This window comes from Neospora caninum, chromosome XI (genome assembly GCF_000208865.1).
Source record: "Neospora caninum Liverpool complete genome, chromosome XI".
NCBI classification, from domain to species: Eukaryota; Apicomplexa; class Conoidasida; order Eucoccidiorida; family Sarcocystidae; genus Neospora; species Neospora caninum.
The window spans coordinates 920,396-941,155 of NC_018397.1; the positions used below are offsets into that span (position 1 = coordinate 920,396).

Genomic DNA, 20,760 nt, shown 5'->3' on the forward strand with positions numbered 1-20,760 from the left:
GGAAAACTGAGCGACATCAGACAGACACCTCACTGTCGGTCGGGGTGGAGACAGCTGTGGATTCGCCAGCACTTCGCGGTGACAAGGCCGGAAGCAAAGACCGCCCCAGTCGCGTACATGGAGTACTCGCCGACCCTTTTGCGTTTTGTCATCGGCATAGAGAGCTGTCCAGATTTGGTCAAACGTCCACGTCACCCCCGAGAGGCGTTCGATTTTCCCATCTCGAGAGTGCTTCAGGAGACTGCCGCACTCTCGGACATGACGAGGCTTCACCAAGTGAAGAGCAGTACCCCGTGAAGGAATGGAGAGAAAAGGTTTCGTCAAAAACTAGCCAGTGTTCATCAGAGAAGGATCAGCCTTACGTTCCTCCCAAGGGACGGAAAGTCGCCACCGAGGGGCTGACTTGTGTGCACCTTGTGTCAAACCGAAACTGTGCTGGAGATGAAGGCACCCTCAAGCATGAGGCCCACGCACTTTGCGAGTCGTTGCCTGCGTCAGACACCAAAGAGGCATACGGGGGGTGTGTGGAGACATCGTGCACTGCCTTGAAAACTCGTAGCGGTCGACAAGTGAAGCTGAATCTGGCGCGGTTTCCTGGGCTTCGATCGACCGGGGAGCCTGTGCCCGCGTGAAAACGCGTGTGTTATCGTACATGAAAGTTGCGGGAAACAAATATATTGGCAATGTTTTTTCCGACACGTGTCTTCATTACCGCGTTCGCGGACTAGAACTGCAGCTCCTCCAGCAGGTGTTGCAGATCCGGTCGTTCGCAGGGTCGGAATACGTCTGTATGCGTCCCCTGATTGAAGACGAAAAACAGCTTTCGGACCTGGTAGCTTGTTTTTTGGAGATGTGTGCATAGATTGCCCAGATCCTGGTGTGGTTTTGCGCGTTGGGTATCTTCAAGTCTTTTGAGGCAGAGAGTGTCTGCCGCGCGGTCAAAGTGTCGTCTGCACGTAGCCGCCCTTCCTTCGAGCAAGCGCTGTCCGCTCGTGGGCAATCAAACTGAAACTCAGTGCCACGCAAACGAGTACAAGAAGGCCCGTACCCCGCTGCCCAGAATCAAAGCAAACGATTTGCATCGTGCACCGATCTCTACTTTTGAGTGCTGAACTGGGAATTCGAACTACATCCACAAAATCCGTTTGAAAGCCGTTCGGGACCGTTGACCACGACACCTGGATTGAACAGCCAAGAGCGGCTTTCCGGACTCTCTCTAACACGATTAAAAAACGCGCTGGAAGCAGAACTGGATCCTGTTAAATCAAAAAAGTAAAACCTGACGAAGGTTGTCTGTCCTGCCTCAGACCGATCTTTTCCTGGCAACACACGTTTATCGACGATTCTTTGAGAACTGCCGTGCCAAACCACGCCATAAAGGAAGTAGGATGCACACAAGATAGATCACTGGTTCCGTGCGCAAGCAAGGGGAATGTGCCTTACCAGAATCTGTGCTACACTTCTCCTGAAACTGATATTCTTACGTACGTTGCCGCATCCAGGGTCTACCGCAAGTTTCTTGGCGACCTCTGTAGGTCGCGACGAAGTCGTACGCGCGTTCGTTACACCCCTCCTCTTGCTGGAAGCTGGAACTGCACCTCAACCTCTTCAGCAAACACTTTTTGTGGGAGCTTCTGATTTGCTTCTCGACTGGGGAGACCTTGCCCACCGGAGGCAGGCACCGTGGACGACGCCATATCCACAACTCGTAACGGTGGAAGCCCCAAACTCCCCGCCTGCAGAAATTGCGTTGCCGTTTTGCAGAGAGGACAGGCGGAGAAAAAAGCTAGGAACACGAGCAACACTCTCGGTTCCTGCCCCGCCTCACAGCCCGATGGGTCCAGATTCCGCCTACTGGCGGGAACCTTGCCCAGATGAGCCTGGTATCTTCTTTGGCTTGGTGGGAAGAAAGGACCCTACGCCCGAAAACTCTTTCGCGTTTTTGCCAAGAGCCCGAACAAGAGCCTTTCCTCAGCCGGCATCCATTCCTGGTCTTGAGAGGTCGAGGACTTGTCTCCGGCGTCCGTCTGCTGCCGGTCGCTCCTCGCAAATTCCAGCAGCGTGCATGCACACACTCCGTTCTACACCCGTCCAGTCCAGGGAAAGAAATTCGTCTCTGGAGGAGGGACACAAAGTCGATTCTCCATCACTCTTGCATTTTCACCCGTGAATCCTTCTCGAAATTAGGTGCGTTCTCGTTTATTTTACTTCCCCACGCTGCATGCTGCCTTCGCCCAGGCACAGCAAAACCCAGCCAGTCGCTCGGGCGTTTGTGGCATTGACGCTCCCTGAAACGGGGAAATCTGAGGCGACGGGAGACTCCCGTAAGAGAGTACTTGTGATTTCCCACTTCCCCCTTTTAGCGGGTGAAGGACTCCTTTTCCATCTTCTCAAGGCCTCTTTGGGAGCGACGACGCGTTTTCCCTTCTACGGTGTCCCGTCTCGACAGCAGAGAAGCCAACAATGTCGACGAGTCCGGGGTATGTCTGAGTGTCTGTTAGACTGGTCATTCCAGCTTTTTGGCGCTGCAAAGTCGAAGCAAGGAGATAACCTGTCCATTTCTGTCGAAAAACTAAGGTTGGCAGCGATGCCACAGGCTTGACGGCACACCTGCGGATATCGTCCAAAGAGGAGTGCGATGCTTTCAACTGATGAACCACCTTCACCAACGAAACCGTGGCTCTGTGCCGTCCACTGAGACAACACGAAGAGAAGAGTACTGACTTCCATTCTTTGCACGAGACCGTGCATCGAGGGCGGGAAAGAACCCCGTTCTTTTCACTCCGGAGAAGTTTTCTGCGGTGGATGATGGGTTTAGCCTGGGCTGTGCAATGAATGCTATGCAAAACGTAGATCGAGGATCTGGGTCGGATTTCACCCGTTAAGATTAGTCGTCACTGGAACAAGCTCTCCGGGATCAAATCTGCGCGGAATGCGAGCGCTTGACGATTCCCAGCAGCCCACTACCATCTCCCTGCGTTTTTGTGCTTCCTTGAGGTTCTTGCGACCATCCTTGTCCAGCACGTCTTGTCGCTCTCTTTTTCTTTACCTGTGTTCGTGTGCTTGACTTAGTCCTGACTTCTCTCCGCCGTCTCGATGAGCCTGTCGACGGTGATTCCCGTTTTTTCATGCCCTAGTGTAACTCCTTCCACTTTTGTCGGGTTCTTCGGCGTTAGCCCTGTCGTCCTCTCCAGTCGGCGTTTCACGTCGGCCTCGTCCGGGTGCTTCGACAGTCTCGCGTCCTCTCGCCGTGTGTTTTTGTCGGCTGCTTTTCTGCTCGACTTTCTCTTCCCTGTGCCTAGCATCGTCGGTGTCTATCCACCCCGTTGCCTGTCCTGCCGTCCTTCGCTGTTCACGCCCTTGTGTGCTGTTCTCTTTCTGTGCTCCCTTCCTTCGCGTCGGTGTGCTCGAATTCACGTTGCCCTATTCGGCAGTCCTCTCCGGAGTCTCTGAGACTGTCCGTTCGTACGCCGTTTGTGTCTGTTTCCGCCACGCCGTTCGTATGCCGTCTCTCACTTGACGCGTCTCTTGCTGCTGTGACCCTCTGCGGCCCCCGTCTTCGCCGCGGGTTTGTTCGTCGACGTCCACGTGCTCTATCTGATCCGTTTCGCGTTTCCTTCGCAGCCTTGCATTCGCCAACCTCACCCTCCTCTTGGACGTTCCTCAGCTCCCAGCCATATGGGCAGTGAATGCGTGGCGGGAACTCAATGGACTGGTCACAGAGATGAAGACGCTAACTGGGACCACCTCCGACTTGCTCTACCCCAGCAACCGCTGTGAGTGACACGTGCGCTTGGTTCGCTTCGCTGTCTCTTTTGTCTTGCATGGCCTTTTTTTTCGCAGGGGGGGTGGGATCGGAGGGGGGGGGGGGGGCTGGAAGCGACATCCGAGTGCCGAATGCAGACGGAAAGGAGCACGAGCCGTTTGTGCCTGATCCCTGGCCGTCACCCTGTGAGGTGGTGTGGTCTCGCCTGGGGGTCGAGGACGTGCATGCGCGCGTGCTCGAATCAAACGTTATTTTTCAGGGGGGTGCGATAGAGTTTTGCTGAGCCGAAAGGCTGTCTCCAAAGAGAGTTTCCTCCCCGGTGTTCCTGTGCTGCGCTGCAGACAACCCACAGAACGAGAAGACAAACCGGATGGGTCGGCCGAGAAAGTATAACCACGGTGAGTGCGAAAAAGGCGTCCGCACACACAAAGGTGCACGTAGTTGAAATCCTCCCGATTCCACTCCGAACAGCGCGGTCAAAACAACCGACGGGGTGCGTGGTGTACGCGACAGTTCCCTTTGTGCGAAAGGCTTCTGTCTTCTTCGTTCTTCCTGCACGGGCTTACCCTACAAAAATCACGGCCTCGGTCGGCTGCACATTCAGTGTCTGAGCGACGCTCTGGCATCCGTGAACTGGAGGAGAGGATGACCGCTGTGCGTCGGACTCCCTGTGTCTCACAGATGCGACAGTTGTGCGTTTTGAATGCGCCAATAAGGAGAGCGCAACGTAGGTGCGACGTGGGGCTTAAGTGCGTGGATTCCCCGCTGTGTTTTCCGTGTTTCCTTCCTGCAGACTCCTGGATGTTTGGTACTCCCTACTAGGTCTTTGGCAATGCTCACCACCTGAGAGGTCTGGTTCACCTCGCCGCTGGCGGCCACCCTTTCTTGATTTAAGTTCCCCTCGGGCCAGGTGCTCGGTTTGACTCGAGAGGGACGACACTCTCTTGCCGTCAAGCGGAAAAGACGCGTCGTCCGTTGGGGACTGCATGCGGCTGTTTCGGCCCGGCGCTGTCTGAGAGGCGTCTTCCACTGCACACACGAGAGAGGGGAATGTGCGCCCGGGGGTTTAGTAGACTGGCGGGGGCCAGCTCTACGCGCAGGCGTCGAACCTGCAGAGATAGGGCACGACCTGCCATTTAGGCAGGTCGGTTCGTAGATAAAACTACCACGTTCGCGTTCGTCGGAGTGCCCCATCTGTCCTTCTCGTTTTCGCGCGCGGGGTTGGCTGACCACGGAGGACTCCCACTGAGAGTTCTTGGGTTCTACAAGGGGACATGCCTTTTTCTCCAAAAGAAAACTCCAACCGCCAGAAACGAAACACCCAGCGTTTCTCTTTGTGCGTTGCACTCTTCTTCTGCCGTCTACATTCGATCGCAGTAGTCACGTGCAGAAGAAGCAGAGCAGGAAACAGGGAGGCGCGGTCGGCCTGACCGACGTCTCTCTGTTCGCAATGGCAACACGTGCCTTGACAAGCGCAAACGGTTGACGGCCTAGAGTGAACTCCACACAGGCGACGGTCGCGTCGAACAAAGTTGAAATGCGGAGAGTCTCACAGTCAGGAGCGGGTCGTTGCGCGTCTGTACGACTTTGTAGTCCCCTGGCCACTCGTTTTCGTCTGTATATACTCAGCGGCCGGGCGCCCCAACCAGGCAACTGAGGACCTCGGAGGGTTCGACACTGCGAGTCCGAAGGCGGAAAAATGCACAAAGGCGGTGCGCGACGGTATAAAGTACCGTAGCAGCAGCGGCTAGCTAACTAGGGGTGCGCAGAGGAAATCAAAGTGTCGCTACGGTCGCATCGCGAGCCCGATCAGCCCGTCATTTTCCTTCTCGTGGCGAGCCCCCGCGTTAAGGGTTCTCCGCTCATGAACTGCGCTTGTCGAGCAAGGATGGAGGCTGACCAGGCTCTTCTAAGTCTCGTTAAGTCTCGCGACACGGCCACATTCAGAGAGAGCGCAGATGGCCAGTGTCTGTTCGCCGCTGCACAAACTCTGCCCTACCGACCCCTGAAGGGCGTCTCTAACCACGAGAAGGAAGGCCCAAGCGGGAGGTGTGAGACTTTGCTTCTTCGTGCTTTGACTCGACACAAAACGAAGCGCATGAGAGGATGCACTCTCGAGGGAAGGGACCGTTTCGCTTGCGACAGCTCAAGTCGCGCTAGCGTTCACCAGTTTCGATGCTCTTGAGGCGACGCCGTGTCAGGGTCTCACCAGAGATGGCGTGGCCAGTCGCGAAGCGTGAAAAGTGTCGAATGCGCGCACTTCGGGCACTTGCTCCTCACATTCTCGCATATGGGTGACCACAAAGGCCGGAAAATTCACAGGGTTGTCGCAGACAAACGGTTCTCACACAACCGCCAGTGAGTGCATGCAGCCCTAGTACACGGTGTTTCACAGCCTCACTGCACAGCAGACACGCCGGGAGGTGAAATACGAAAAACCCGCCTCCCCTCCTGACCCGTCAGGCACATTCCTCCCCTTGTCTAAAAGGCACACACGAGCCGTGCTCAGAACTTCTTCACTTTTCTCTTTGGTCTTTCGTGACTCCACACAAAGCCCTGGCTACGCCGATCTCAATCCGGCAAGCGCTGTCCTGGACTGTCGACTTCTCGTTCCAGTCCCTCGTCGCTCCTGGCGCTGTTTTCTTCTGGGCGGAGTCTCTGTCTCTTTCCCCTTCCCGGTGAGAGTTGTTTCATCTCCAAATTTTAACGACGCCGTCGCGACCGGAGGAGACCAGCAAGAGTTGCTGCTGCAACTCAACGAAGGAGAGGTCCAGGATTGCGTCCCGGTGTTGAACGGACGGGGGCCGAGGGCCCGCGTCTCGAAGGCGCTCCTCGTTTTCCCACGTGGACAGAAACGTCCCGTTCTCTCCACAGGGGTAAGAGACAGATGAAGACCAGCGGCGGCGGTCGAACAATCCTCTTCCCTCGTGCCAAGGAACCGTCGGGCGACAACAGCATGGTTCTTCATCGGCGTCACTTTGCTCGAAGACGCAGGCACGCGCCGCCCCGTCATCCCCCTCAGAGTCCGGAGAAAGGTTCAGGAAGCCGCGGCACGAACTCTGTGAGTCGCGTTGCATCGCCCTGTCTCCAGACTCGCGAGCGTTCCTCGCTCTTCTCTGTCCTTCCGTCTCTTCGTCGGAGAGGCCGAGATCCTTCTGATCGAATTCTTTCTCCATACGCTTCCGCGCGGCTGGAGTGCTCCCCAACCTCGCAGTCTTTCGCTTCGTTGAAAACGCCCGGGGGCCGTGGCGGCGACACACTTCCTGGACGTGGGCGACCGTGTACGTCTCTCTCGCTTCGAAGCTGAACGTGGAAGTTTCCTCTTCTACAACCTCGTAGAAGAAGAGCGGACCGCCCCGGTCGAACGTTCCGCCTCGCCCACTGTCCTGACAGCCCCCCAGCGAGCTGTGGAAACCTAGGCCGTCTCCGTCTCGGCCCGCGCTCCCCCTGTAGGCGCACGTGTCCTCAGGTGCGACGACGACGTACGCATCGACGCCTTGATGTCTGCCGACAACTCGCGAGCTTCTTTCTCTTCGTCCTACACCTGCGCGCATGCGCGGCGTGCGTTCTGTTCGCGCCGCTGAACCTTGACGCGCTTCGTGCCTTCCGGGCGGCGTCACCCCCCGACCCTCCTCGGCCTCCCGCCCTCGCCTGAGGCCTTCGTCGCTGAGGTAGGAGGCGGCGGCCGCCTCCAAGTTCCAGAACCGAATGCAGCGATCGTTTCCGCCCGTGAGGAAGAACGCCGGGGGGCCGCGGAGCGGCGGCGGCACGAAGAGACACCGGGGACAGTGGGGAGACAGCGCGGTGGCGGCGAGACCCGCCTCGATCGCTTGCGGCGCCAAGCTAGGCTGAGAGGTCGCCAGCGACGACAGCTCCAGAGGGTCGAGCCAGTAGCGCGGTGCGAACCCTTCGCTCTCACCCTCCGACGCAGCGGAGTCTCCGAGGCGCCTGCACGCTTCGTTTCTCTCCCCTGCACGTACCTCTGTCTCTCGGGCTGGTGTCTCTTCTTCGGAATCCGAGATATCGTCATCCCCGGCGACCCCCGCCTCGCCTCGCCCCACAGAAAAGCAGCTGCTCGAGAAGGTCGCGACGACGCGCCCCGCCTCGAGGTCCAAAGCGACCGCCGCGCCGGTGTCTCCCCCGAGGAGAGCGAGGAAGAGACAGTTCCCGGTTTTTCGGGGGCCACACGAACTCCCATCGCCTTCGTCGATTCCCGTTCCTGATCCCGTCGCGCGAGGCCCGCTCGAGCCGCTGGAAGCGCTGGGCTCCTCGGAAAAAACAGCGGATCTGTCGCCGGCGCCCGATCGCGCGCCCAACGACGCACGCGGGAGACTGTGGCCGAGGGGATCCGCCCCCGCGGCGCGGTGGCTGCGCAGCAGATGCAGAGGACAGGGGCGGAGCTGGAGAACGACAGCCGCCCGCGACCCGTCGTTGTCGAGACGCACGCGCCAGGACCGGAGCGGGAGAAGCAGGCGGAGATCGAAGAGCAGCAAAACGCCTCCGGCCGTTCCGAGACAGAGGAACTTGCCGTCTGCAGAGACGCTCTGGGCAGTGGGGAGACCCCACCACGGCGGCAGGGCTGCGGCGGAAAACACCGGGAGCGAGGCCGCCCGCAAGTCGTACGCCCCGACCTGGCCGTTCTCGAGAAGAAAGAGGAGAAGCTGCTCGAAGCAACTGTCAAAGTGGTCCAGCGCCACAACGCCGCGCGAGGCAGCAGCCGCAGCCTGTGCGGCCCGAGCTGCGCTAGCCGCTAGAAGGCCCTCGTCGCGCGCCGGCGCCGAGAGACTGGACGAGAAGAGAGAAGGAAAGCGGAGGGACACAGGAAGCAACGTGCGAAAGAGAAACCGTTCCTCGGGAGACGTGCATGCAGAGCCGAATCCCGGACCCGCCGAGAGGCTTCGACAGTGGCGAGAAGAGCATTCCGGCTGGGAGAGACGCAGCAACAAGGAAGACGTGACAGACGACGAGGCGGAAAAGAGAGGAACGGCGGGAGGCGGAAGCGTCAACAGGAGATATGCCCCGTCGCGCCCCGGGGACGACGCGGACTCGCGCGGACCAGACGGCGCCTGCGAACTTCCGTCCACCCGATACAGCCGACAACTTCCGTCAGACGCGCCGACTGCGAGAGTTCGGGTGTTGTGAAGAACCGTCAAAGTCGTCGCTGCCACAGGGGACGGCAGGGCCCAAGTCGCGAGCGGAGTCGCTGGCAAAACGCGAGAGAGACAGCAGACAAAAACAGGTGCATGCGCAGAGACACGGATTCCTGGCTACGTCACATCCGGTAGAAAAAGGCATCGGAGGTCATCTACCATATACGATGTAAGTCTCTAATGCAGAATAGCACTACCTATAAGAATCAAGAAGATCTACGCCAACCCCGCGGCACTAGGTGACTCAGTCCAGCACGGCCGTTTCAAAGAGAGAGGAGTCGCGAGGAATCCTAGAGCTGATCAAGGGTGGAATTACTGAACGAAATGCACACCTGCACGGATGTCTCGATTCGAGCATTTCCAGAGGATACACGAAAGAGTGGAGCTGAGGAGGAACACCCCGATGGAGAGCCCGAGAGAACAGCCAGGCCGAACACGATGTCTTCACACAGAAGAAATGCGCGCAAAACAGGAAGACCTCTCGGGCATACACTCCATCCGATCTCAGCTGTTTCTTTGCCTGCCATCAGCCCATATACATTGCGTCTAAAAAACGTATACGTGTATAAGTATATACTTGTAGTTATGTATGTATAGATATATATAGGGATCGACCGGAGCCGCCCGGTATCTACGAACGGATCCCTCCCTTCAGATTGGCCTAGCGACAACAAAAAAACGGGGATAAAGAAAAAGAATCGTTTTTCACTGGTGACAGAAGAAAGGCGACAGAGGGAGCGGTGGCTGGGAAGATCCCCACCTCGCCGGTAGATCCAGAAGCCCTCGCACAAACAGTTTCTCTTTCCGCGTTCGTCCTCAAGCCGATCGTTTTCTCGTGCGTCTCTTTCTCTCCTCTCTTCTGTCTTTCCTTCTTGTCTTCAGTTTGTGTCTCATCAACGTCTTACCTCTCCCATGCCTGACGACGTCTGCGCAGCTCCAGGCAGCGATTCTCCCTTCGACCGTGTCCATGCACGCGGTGACGAGAAGGCGTCCGTCTTCAGTGCTGGCGAGTCGCACCCGATGCCCCGCCGTCACGTTTCGGCCTCTCGGCCCTCGCCCCTTGGCGCTGCTCAAGTCTGCGCCGAGCTGACGCCTTCCGGTCGTGTCCTGTTCGAGGAGCATCCCCACGAGCTGGCCCTTGGGTCTCCATCTCGCCATCTCGGCCAGGCCAGGAACTGCGCAGAGCACCACGCCGCATCCCGTGGTGGGCGGCACGCCTCGCGGGAGCCCCGTAGGCTCAGTGTCTCTTCCACTGGGCCTCTGCGCCGACCCCTGGCTGCCACTGGGCGGCCGGTCCCCGCCGGGACCAGGGACAGCCGCCGCGGAAGGCGCCCGACGCCCCGCCCCGGCGCCTACGCCTCCAGCGCCCAGTCCACCGGCCTGCGCGTCGCGGGCCAGAGACTGGACAGCGGCCGGGAGCGGAGAGAGGCCAGTGTCCCCCGAGCCCGAACCGGCGTGCGCCTTCGAGGCGTCTAGGCGAGCATCCGCCGGCTGCGACGAAAGCGCGCCGGGCGTTGAAATGGAGGATGCATGCGGGCCAGACGGCAGGAGGCGCGCGACTCCGCCCACAGCGCCGAGAACCGTCGAGGGAAAGGGCCCCGGCTGGGGTTTCGCGGTGCCTCGCGCCGAGGTCGGAGACGGCGAGTCGAGCAGATGGCAGGGCGCGATGGGCAGTGCGGAAGAAGAGACAGTCGAGGACGCGTGGCGCGAAGGCGCCGTGGCTGAAGCGGGGACGAGCGAGGGAAGAAGAGGGTGGCGGAGCAGGAGCACTGGCGGCGAAGCAGTCAAGTAGGAATACAGATTCAAAGTTCCACTCCCTGTCGGGATCGCCTTCTGCAGACGGCCGACCTCGAGCGCCGGCCGCCGGGGCAGGCCGAGCACGCCGCAGCGCCAGTCGCGTTGGAGGGGAAGCGGGAGCGCGCAGGCCCGTGACGAGGGGCGACGCGCAAGGTCCAGAGGCGCGGACGCGTCGGCGGCGCCAGGCGACGCGCAGGCGAGGAGCGAGCGCGGTTTCACGGCGCTCGCTGCGCAGGCGCCCAAGACTGCGGCTGGGAAGAGCTCGAAGGGAATGGGCCCTGAGAGCCGAGAAGCGTCGGCCGCCAGGAGGTCCCCGAGCGATGCACCCGGCGCAGGCAGACCGAGCATCGCTTGCTGGAGAGAAGGAAGCGGGCGGCGCGTCCCTGCTGCGGCGGCCGCTGCGACAGCCAGCAGATGCGCGGCGCCTGTGGCGGCGACTCCGGCGTCTTCTAACTCGCGAAGGAAACCGCCTCTTGCCGCGCCGCCTTTCAAACGCTGCGTGCGCGCGGGCAGCGCTGCGCCCTGGCGACTCAGACAGAGGACCAGACAGACTGGGAACAGCGACGCAATTTCGCAGGAGCTGCCGCTGACGAGAGATGCAGGCAGAAGCGGCAGCAGAGCTTGCAGGGGAGAGAGCCGGAGAGACGGGAGAGAATGAACCGTCGACGGCAGGGGCGGCGACATGAGACACGACATGAGGAAGTACTCGCGGGCAGCGGTCTCCGTTTTCGGAGGCTCGAGACACGGACACTCCAGCGAGACGTCCCCGTCGACCTCGCCGCCCTCGGGCTCGTCCGCGACCAAACCCAGCGGCTGGCCCGCAGGCATCGCTTCGTCCAGGTCTGCGCCCGCGGGGCCGGGAGCGCCTTCTGCGGCTCCAGCGCCCTTCCCTGGGCCCGGAGAGCCTGGAGGCGCCGGCGCAAACGCGAGGGAAAGCAGCGCCGGAGACGCGTGCGACCGGTCCGCGCTGCGCAAGTACGGGAGCAAAAGAAGCAGAGCTTCACGATCCGCAGCCTTCAAACCGAGAAGGATGCCCAAACACTGAAGCTGCTCTGGAGAGAAATCCACAGAGATGGAGGCGGAGCACGAAGACGAAGACAAGTCAGAAGACGAGGCTGTACTCGACGAGACAGTTGCAGGCGCCTGGCGGTCCGCGAAGGCGAGGAAGTCGACGATGCAGTTTCGCCACTGGCCTGGCCTCTGCTGGGAGTCGCCGGGTCTGGCCCTTTGAGCCTGCCAGTCCGCGTAGGCGGCAAATGTGCGGCGCAAGCGGGAGACAATGTGTTCTTCGTCCTCGTCCTCCGAGCTTGCGTGGACAGTGCTGCAGCGGCTGTCTCCTGAGGCGCTTTCCTTCGCACGGCCTCGCCGTCTGTCGCCATCGCTGCTGCGGCGCGAGGGACCGCCCGCATGCAGGATCTGGAGCCCCGGCGACCGCTCGCGAGCTCGCTCTTTCGCCACGCCCTCGCAGCCCGTTTGGAAGAGGACGCGCGCCAGGGAGTCGGCCGAGAAGCCGCCCCTTTCTGCGTCGGCGACTGCTGCGCCGAGCGCAGCGAGAGGCTGTCGGAATTGCGGCTCGAGGAGCTGGACGTACACCGCGCGCGTGAGAGGCGGCCGGAGACCCCGCGCCAAGTCCTCGACGGTGAGAACGGGCGGTGCGGAGGCGTCTCGGCTGCCTGCCTCATTGCCGCCGTTCAGTCCGCGCCAGTCTTCAATTCCGATGTCCCCTCGCGACTCTGTGAACGGTTCCAGACAAGGCAGCAGGAGAGCGAAGCTGGTTGCGCGGCCCCAGTGCGTTTCGAGGAGCCGGAGAAGGTGGAGGACTTCTCGCCTGACTGCAGCCGAGGGCAGGACCAAGAGGGGCAAGACGCGCTGCTCGAGAAGACTGAGGAGACCGCCTATGAACCGGTAGCCTCCACGGGGACTCGGCCCTTCCTGGCCCTGTTTCGACGCCCGAGAACCCCGACTCGCCGCCCCTGCGCCGCTGTCCCCCGCCCGAAAGTGCGGCGCGAGAAGCCCCGCGCTGGCCAGCAGCTGCAGCGCCCGCACGGCCGCCAGCAGAACCTCCTCGCGGCCGTCGACGAGCGCCTGTTCGCAGCACGGGAGCACGCACGTCTCCACTGTCCCTCTCGCCCCGCCGAGAAGGAGCCCAACGCGCCCGAGACCGAGCGTGACGGCGGCGCGGATGGACGGCGCCAGCGGGTCGTTCAGCTGCATGATCAGGTACGGCAGCAGGAACTGCTGCGCTTCGTCGACTCCGAGGAAGCGCGCGAGGTCCTCGACTCTCTCCAGAAGCGCGAGCCGCTGCGCAGGCTGCCGGCTCGTCAGCACTTGCTGAAGCAGCGGCTTCACTGCTGTTCGCAGCTGCTGGAGGCGCGTGTCGAGAAGAAGAACCGGCGATGGGGAAGACGCCGCTCGCGCGCCGGGCGCAGCCCGAAGGGAGGCGGCGCCTAGACCCTGCGTCGAGAAGACAGCCGAGCCTTCAGCCTCGAGCGGAACGTTCCCGGCGTCCAGCTCGCCGGAGAGAACAAACACTGTGGCTTGAGCGCCTGCCTGCAGCTCCAGGCAGCGCCGCATGGCCAGAAGGACACTCGGGAGGAATTCCGCGACGGCCAGCCGAACAAAGAGCTCGGCGTCGACGGTCGCGAGGTGTTGGAGGCGTGGAAGGAGCACTTGCGAGAAGAAGACGAAGAAATCAAAGGCCCCGGACGCCAGGCTACGAGCCGCAGCCCGGTCGTCGCAGGCGTCGGCTTCCTCTTCTCTCTCCGCGATTCGACCGCCTTCTTCAGAGCTGCCCTCGTAGCAACAGCTCGTGGCCGCTCGCTCCGCAGAGTTGCCGTCCTGCGAAAAAACCCGGTCCCGCCGCTCTCTCGGCTCCTCTGCGTCGCGGCTGTCTCCGCCCCATCCACCGGGTGCTGCTCGACAGCCCGCAGGGAGGGCGACCTGAGAGATGGCGGAGGGGAGCGCGCGGACCGCCGCCACGCGAACGGAAGGCGTTGGGTCGTCCAGGGCTCGAATAAGATACGGAAGCACGGAGTTCAGGAGGGAATGCAGCGTCGAGAAACGCGCGAGGAACGCCAGCATGGACACGCCGCACACGCGCACCTGCGGGGAGCAGCAGTGCGGAAGCGTCGTCCCAATCAACTCAGCGAGGAGAACAGCGCCGCCGCGGCGCACCTCCTGCGACGCGCACGTCCACCGCGACGCGGCGGCAGACAACGCGGCCAGGGACGGGTACTCGACTCGACTAGCATCGCAGAAGGCAGAGACAAACCGCGACTCTTCCGAGGCTTCACCGGAAGCGAAATCGACGTCGGACGCGGAACCGAAAATATCTTCCGTGCTGGTATTGCCACTGAAACAACGATGCCCTTCCTTGTCCTTCGCCGCGTGTCGCGGACTTGACGAGCCGCAGCCTCCAAGGCCCCCGGTCTCCCTGTTCCCGTGAAGCGCCGCATCGGCTTCCTGGAGAGACGAAGCGGGCGCAAACGCTCCTGAAGAAGCGTCGGAAACGCTGGGAAGAAAGAGCCCGTCATACAAGGCGCGGCGGTCGAGGCGGAGCTGCCGGAAAACCTCGGCCGGCGGCTGCAGACATCACACAAATCGAGGCCGGATCAGCGCGCATGCAGAGACTGCGCACCGATCCCCGCACTCCGCAGCGGGTTCCTTTCTGTATTGTTGGTTTTCCGCGGTATGCCGCCGAGAAAGTTGCGCGCGCAGACGCAGTTTTCTGCCCCGGCGCTTCCACAAGAAAGATGTCCCGGGCGACGTTGAACTTCGCACGAAAACGGTCCTAGAATTCAACGCCGCCGAAGGATGTCCCTGGACGCACGGGGATTCGATTTGCGTCTCCAAAGCCGACGACACGCGTACGCTTCAAAACGAAGCAGGCACGGAATGGGGCGCTTGCGTCTCCAACTTCCCGAGACACGGCAACCTCCCGTTCTCGACAGTCGCCGCGTTTCTTCGATCGAATGGCCGTTGCAGACCATACCGAAGCACACCGACACAAAACCGCATTCCCCGTTCGTTTCCGCGTTTCCAATCTCGTTCGGGGGTATGTGCCTTCCCCTGGCCTCTGCGGTCACTCGCATCCTCTTTTCTCTCTCGCACGCCCCTGCACTTCGTTCTGCTCCCCCCAGCCTTCTCTCTCTGTTTGCGTCTTTGCCTCTCTTTGCGTCGTGGCCTCGGTCTGCGTGGTTTGGCGTCTCTCTTTGTGTGGTTTGGCGTCTCTGTCTTTACCTCTCGCTGTTTCCGCGTTCACTTACCAGGTGTTTCTCGACGGCCAGGCGTCTGCTCTTCCTCCAGAGCTGCAACAGACGCGCTGAGAACCGCCTGGCGGATTGGAGACTGAGGTCGGCGTGGGGCACAGCTCCGAAGCCACCCACTGCCTCGGCGGCGCCCGTCGCCGCGGCTGCTTCGCGCTCGCGCAAGTCTCCAGCGACGCGCCGGCCCTCGCCTGCCTCGGGTGCGTCTCCGTCTAGGGCGCCTGCTCGCGTCGAAGCGCTCGGTGAGGCCAGGAGACAGTCTAGCTTCTCCGAGGCAGAGAAAGCTCCTGAGGCATCCGGAGCCGGCCGAGGGCGCCTCCCCGGCCTCTCGACTCGGGGCGGTGCATGCGAAGCGTCCGCGGGCTGCTGCCCGAGAAGGCTTCCCAGCCCGGCCTTCTCTTGACAGGCGCCGTGAAAGAGATGCAAACACGGAGAGGCCGCGCCGGGGGGCGTTTGGCTGCCGGAATGGACCGACAGCCGAGACTGGAAAACGGAGGCAGCCGCACCGGCCGCCGCCGAAGCTTCTCGTCTTCGCGACTCGCCCCACGCACCCACCAAAGCTGCGACAGCTGAGCACTCCGGGGAGGTAATGGCGCTATGGAGGATGCACTGCATGCACCAGAGCAACGCGAGAGACACGGACAGGAAGACACGCAGTTGGAGACGAAAAAACGTGGAACGTGTCGGGCGAGAACGCGAAGCGACAAGCTCCCGCGGCTTCAGTGGGCCCTCGCTGCCACACTCGCCTTGTCCTGCGGACACTGTTCGCCGCCTTCTCTCACCTGGTACATGACTTGGGGATCGACACTGGCGACATGCTGTTCCACGGCGTCTTGGAGAAGTTCGACGATTGCCTGTTCGCGTTCGCATCGCTCTTCCCCTGCGGTCGCGCGCCGGCTCTCGCTTTCCGCCCCGCGACACGCGCCGCGCTTCGCTTCCGCGCCTCCCGCGTCTCCGGGGCCCGACGAAGCTCGCCGCCGCCGCTGGAGAAGGGCGGCCACGAAGTGAGGGAGGAACTTGCGAACGAGCAGAAGGCGGATGTCCGGTTGCTGGTAGGTCGGGTGCGTAATGACCGTGAAGAGAGGAAGAAAACAGGAGAAGAAGGAGGGCGGGAAGAAGGCAGTCGGACTCCAGGGTGCGCCCCACCGCTCCAGACAGTCGAGGGCCGAGCTCCGACTCTCCGGTTGACAAAGCAGTATGTCCGCCTGCAGCGCCTGGCGAATGCATGCGCTGCGGATGCCCCGCAGCGCTCGTACGAGAGCTGGCGGCGGCGCAATCGCGTCCGGGAAACGCGAGTCAGGACGCGGCTGCGCGTCACAAGGTCCATTTACACCTCCACCCGCTGTCGGGTCGCCGCCCTCAGCCATCGAACGGTTGGGACATCTCTTCGGGTCGTGGCATCCGACTGCCTCCTGAACGGGCGAGTTCCCGCGGCGAGCCGCCTCACGCCCCGCCGGTCTGCATGCTGTCGCCGTCCCCCCTGGCATCGCACGAAGGCCAGTCGATTTGTTTGTCGGCGCCTCCTGCCCCGACAGACAAATCGGTGCGTCTTCGCCCTCGGCGTGAAAGCGGCTGTCGTTCTCGTCCCGTCCCGTCTCTTCCGACTGTCGCAGCTCGTCTCCGTGGCCGAGGGCTTCCTGGCAGAGATCCCCTGCAGGCGGGTGTAACGACTCAGAAGCCGTCGCATTAGCCCCCGTGCCTTCCCGTGGCGCACTGGCGTCGCCGTACTCTGCACGTGTGTGGCAACAGCTGTCCGAACCTGCTGAGCGCCAAGAACACATTTTTGAGTCTCGCGTTTTCCGAGGTGAGTGTCCCCTCGCCGCACTCTTGCGCTGCTCCAGGAGCGCGCGCCGCAGCTGAAGAAGCAAAGGCAGGTCGAGGACGTGTTGCTGGCGGCCAGGCGCGTCTGCGGTGAAGATTTCGACGAGTGTTGCGGCCATGGAGAAGACGTCGGCGCTCTGAAGCGCCTCGAGTGAAGCGAGGGAGAACGCGGAGGTCGACCGCGAAGCGAGAGAAGGCACCTGCCGAGGCGACGTGTCTTCAAAGCTCTCGCTCGCCCCTGCGCCTCCGGCTCGGCTCTGCGTCGCCGGCCCAGTTCGCCCAGAGTCCTCGGGCTCCGAAAGAAACCTGGAGGCACGTGCAGCGACACTCACGGGATGGCCGCTGGAGACAGAAAGAGACGCCGATGCGCGGAGAAAGGGACGGGGGGGCCAGAAAGTGAAAAGTGAGAACGGGGATCGGGATGCCAAGGGAGAGAGGTGCACTCAAGAAGACAGAGGCGAACGAAAGAAGCGGGGGAACGCGACACACAGATACACACGACTGTGAAGCGATTGAGCGCCAAAACGTTCTAAAGATATATGCACAAATACAGCGATCTGTGTGTTTCTCTGCACACAGATGTGGACATTGGCAGGCGCTTGCTCAAGTGAAGAGCGTTTGACGACGGGGGCCACGTGCAGCCTTTCCCGGAGACAAGTTGTTTCCTCGATCTTTCTGACCCCACACCAGCGGAAATAGCCCCCCAAGCAGCGAGACAGAGAGACTGCTCCTCACCTCTCGGGAGCGAGGTAGCACCGCCCCGTGTACGAGCCGTCGAAGAACGCGGTCAGCTGCCGGCCGTCGGCGAGCGACACGCGCAGGGGTTTCCACGGCGCGGCGTCGATCAGGCAGGCATGAAGCCACGAGGTGATGCCCACGTTTTCTCCTGATCCACAGACAGGCAGAAAAGGTGCGTATGCATCGACACGTGATGGCCCCCAGCAAAAAAAACGTACCAACTCAGAGTGTCTCGATGCGGCGTCCATCCGGGAGTCGCTTGTCGCGCGGAAGGGCGCCAAACCCTTGGAGGCGTAAAATGCGATGTGAAAACGGAGAGCTCGCAAAAGGGTACAATTTCCGGCAGGCTCTGGCTATGCGGTCTAGGAGTCGCGTGGAGTGCTTCGAAACACGCCCCCTTGGGGACGAGTTGAAGTGCATGCGCCCACAGAATGCACATTCGATCCTGGAGCGACGGCACAGCCCTGTCGATGAAATGAACGCGGTGCACTTTTGTTCCGAAAAGTTTCTACTTCGCGTGGAGACACTCCAGCGGCTCCATGCATGCTGGTTTGTAGACGCACAGACCTTTCCGGACTTCGCCGCAGCGATGGCTCTAACTGCCTCCTGCCGCTCGGTGTTCGGTAAACACGGAATCAAGGGGTCCAAGCCCGCAGCGCAACGCACACCACATACACCCGAGGAACCGTATATGGCTGCAAGAAGTTGGCGAGGACCGCGACGCCCGTCGCTTTCGTTTCGTTTGTCCTCCGAGAGCGCAGGACGAGTTCCGCTGGTCCTTCTCGTCTTACCTTTGATGTCCCCGTGAACGAGGCCAAGGCTGTGAAGCTGCGCAACCCCCAGGACAAGCTGAAACGCGAGAAAGAGCTGTTGAGTTGCAGAGAGAAACGGCCGTGCATGGAGTCTATCCGCGAGGCAGTGCGCGAAGAAGCGACGCAGCAGCAAGACAGTTCGATCCGACGACAACACCCGGCCATACGTGCACCTGCAAACATCCTCGCACACACACGACGGCGCTTCCAGTTCGTCGTTCCCACGCAGCGCCAAACGCACACAGTCTACACACACACGCGCGAAGACGCGCACCTGCCCTGCACATGCATGTATATTTCCTTTCAAAATCCCTGCGAGCGTCGCTGCGCTATTTGCCGCATGCATGGTGCCTCCGTCGAGACGCTGCGTAGACTTTCGGCGCGAATCCACCCCAGCCGCGCTCGGTTCGCGGGCTTCGTCACCCCCTCCTGGCTGCACACGTGGAAGCGGATTCGAGTTCCAACCGCTTCTAGGATGGGAGTCAGACCGTGTTTCTCGAAACCGTCCCGCGGTAGAAGAGGCCAGGAGACTGCCGGCACGAGCGGCGAGGTGAGGGCCGCCGGGGAGAGTTAAAAAAAGGCGCTGACCCGTAGCTGTACAGCCTGCGGATGGCGGCCGGTCGTCACGACTGCGAGCGAAAAGAGCCTTCCGAGACCAAGTCGAGGAACGGAAAAAAATATGACAGTGTCCCCGCCCGTGTGCTGCTTATTCTGGCTTACACGTTTGGATGGACGTCGGGCAAGAGCTGTGCTGTATAGGCCTCCAGGATCGGGACATATTTCTGGAGGTACGCCTTGGCTGTTTCCTGCGGATCCTTCCGCACGAGGAGTTTCCCGACGCCGATCCCGTCTTCGGGCGTGACGGTTAGAACCGCGCGGAAGAGCCGCGAACTGCCTATACACCGCAGAACGGTGACGGCAGGGAAGTCGGGAACTAGCGCGGCGACATCGTCGGGAAGCGGCGCGCCTCCAGGCGCCGCGTTCTTTTGCGCGGAGCCGAGGCTGGAAGGGAAAGCGGAGCTCGTGGCCGCATTCGCGGCTTGGGGCGAGTGTTTCCAGCCCGCAGTGCTGTGGAATGTGTGGGGCGTGTAGGTTGGCAGCGGCGGCGGCGGGGATCCTCCAGTCGACGTGGCGCTGGCCGTCGCGACCGTGTTTCCCATCTTGTGAAGCGAGTTGAACCGCAGGAAGGGAAACGAAGGGAGGACGGAAAGTGGGACACGTAGCGATATGGGCACGAAGAGCGGGAGGTGAGCTCGAAGTGAGGGAAAGGTGAGGAAAAACGGAGCGAGACAAGAGTGTGTGCGACGGAAGGGTGAGCGGACAAGGTCAGATGGGAAAGAGGGAAGGAAGACAAGCAAGGAGACAAAGAGGAAAGAGACGAGCGAAAGGTTTGCCCTGGAGCCGACACTAAGGCTTCTGCTGCGGAGGAAGCGCGTTTTCCATCGAGGGAGGAGCGAGGTACAGGAAAAAACGGGTGAGAAATGTGACGAGGGCGAGGAAGGAGGCAGAGTGCATTGACTCAGAACGGGAACGCCATAGCGAAATAGCGAAATAAAATTGAGCTGACGAGAGACTGCCACGTTTCCCGAGAGACTTCCCCGCTGACTTGGTCTCCTCGCCGGATCGGGAAATCAGCAGGGAGAGATGTTCTACGCCCTGGCTAGCGGCACCGGCGCCGCCTCGACAGACCCAGACGGCCTCGCGAACCAATATCCATGTTCGGAACGTGAGAGTGAAAAACATTCCCCGTGGAGGGCAAACGGGGCAAGAGAAAGAGGTGAGAAAAAAGAATGGACCGGGAAAAAGGGAGACGGAGAGAGACATGAGGTACACCAGACAGGCGAAATCGCCGCGGTAGGAGCGGGGGAAAAGGCGTCGCCTCCAAGTCGGTGCCTAAATTTGCCTATATTTTTTACATTCCCAGACGCCTAAAGATACAAGACAAACGGGGACAAGACGCTGGGACAAGAAATGCGTTCTGGTAAAAGTCTTTTGTCTTCTCTCCAAGTGACGCTGTGAGCCCGGTGTGCTGATCTGCGCGAGACACAGGCGGCAGGGTTCCAAGAAACCAGCGGAACGGGAAGAACCTTGCGAGTCCGTTCCGCACACCTTCTCGTTTTCTTGTCAAGTAAGAGAACCCGCCGAATCACGGTTCAGAGAAGGCCTTTCGCAAGACAAACCCCGACTTAAAACCAACGGAAAGCATAGCCGTTCCACAGCAGGGTGATTCGGGTTTGCATGCGTCCCGCGATTGGGCAAAACGTGCAGGTGACCCGACTCTGCCGTTGCTGAATTGAGTACGAGGGAGAGGAACGGAATCTCAGTTGTCTGGAAAATATCAGTTCTTCACCCTTTAGCCGTTGCTTTTCGGCACCTTCAGGCTTACTCGTGCCTACGAGGCGGAAGTTTGG

At 61.0% G+C, this 20,760-nt stretch overlaps 2 protein-coding genes across 2 annotated transcripts; one reads left to right on the top strand and one right to left on the bottom strand.

Annotated features, from left to right (window-relative positions):
• Window positions 1–2,463: 2,463 nt before the first annotated feature.
• Window positions 2,464–4,588, top strand: NCLIV_054280 (conserved hypothetical protein; the record flags this gene model as incomplete). Its single annotated transcript, XM_003884980.1, has 4 exons — window positions 2,464–2,480; window positions 3,625–3,776; window positions 4,108–4,164; window positions 4,560–4,588. 4 exons carry the CDS (start codon window positions 2,464–2,466, stop codon window positions 4,586–4,588), a joined length of 255 nt encoding a protein of 84 aa, XP_003885029.1.
• A 1,868-nt stretch (window positions 4,589–6,456) lies between these two features.
• On the bottom strand, window positions 6,457–19,509 carry NCLIV_054290 (putative PIK3R4 kinase-related protein (incomplete catalytic triad); the record flags this gene model as incomplete). Its single annotated transcript, XM_003884981.1, has 7 exons — window positions 6,457–8,969; window positions 9,822–14,295; window positions 14,979–15,587; window positions 15,761–17,141; window positions 17,535–17,685; window positions 18,329–18,522; window positions 19,070–19,509. 7 exons carry the CDS (start codon window positions 19,507–19,509, stop codon window positions 6,457–6,459), a joined length of 9,762 nt encoding a protein of 3,253 aa, XP_003885030.1.
• Between the last annotated feature and the right edge of the window lie 1,251 nt (window positions 19,510–20,760).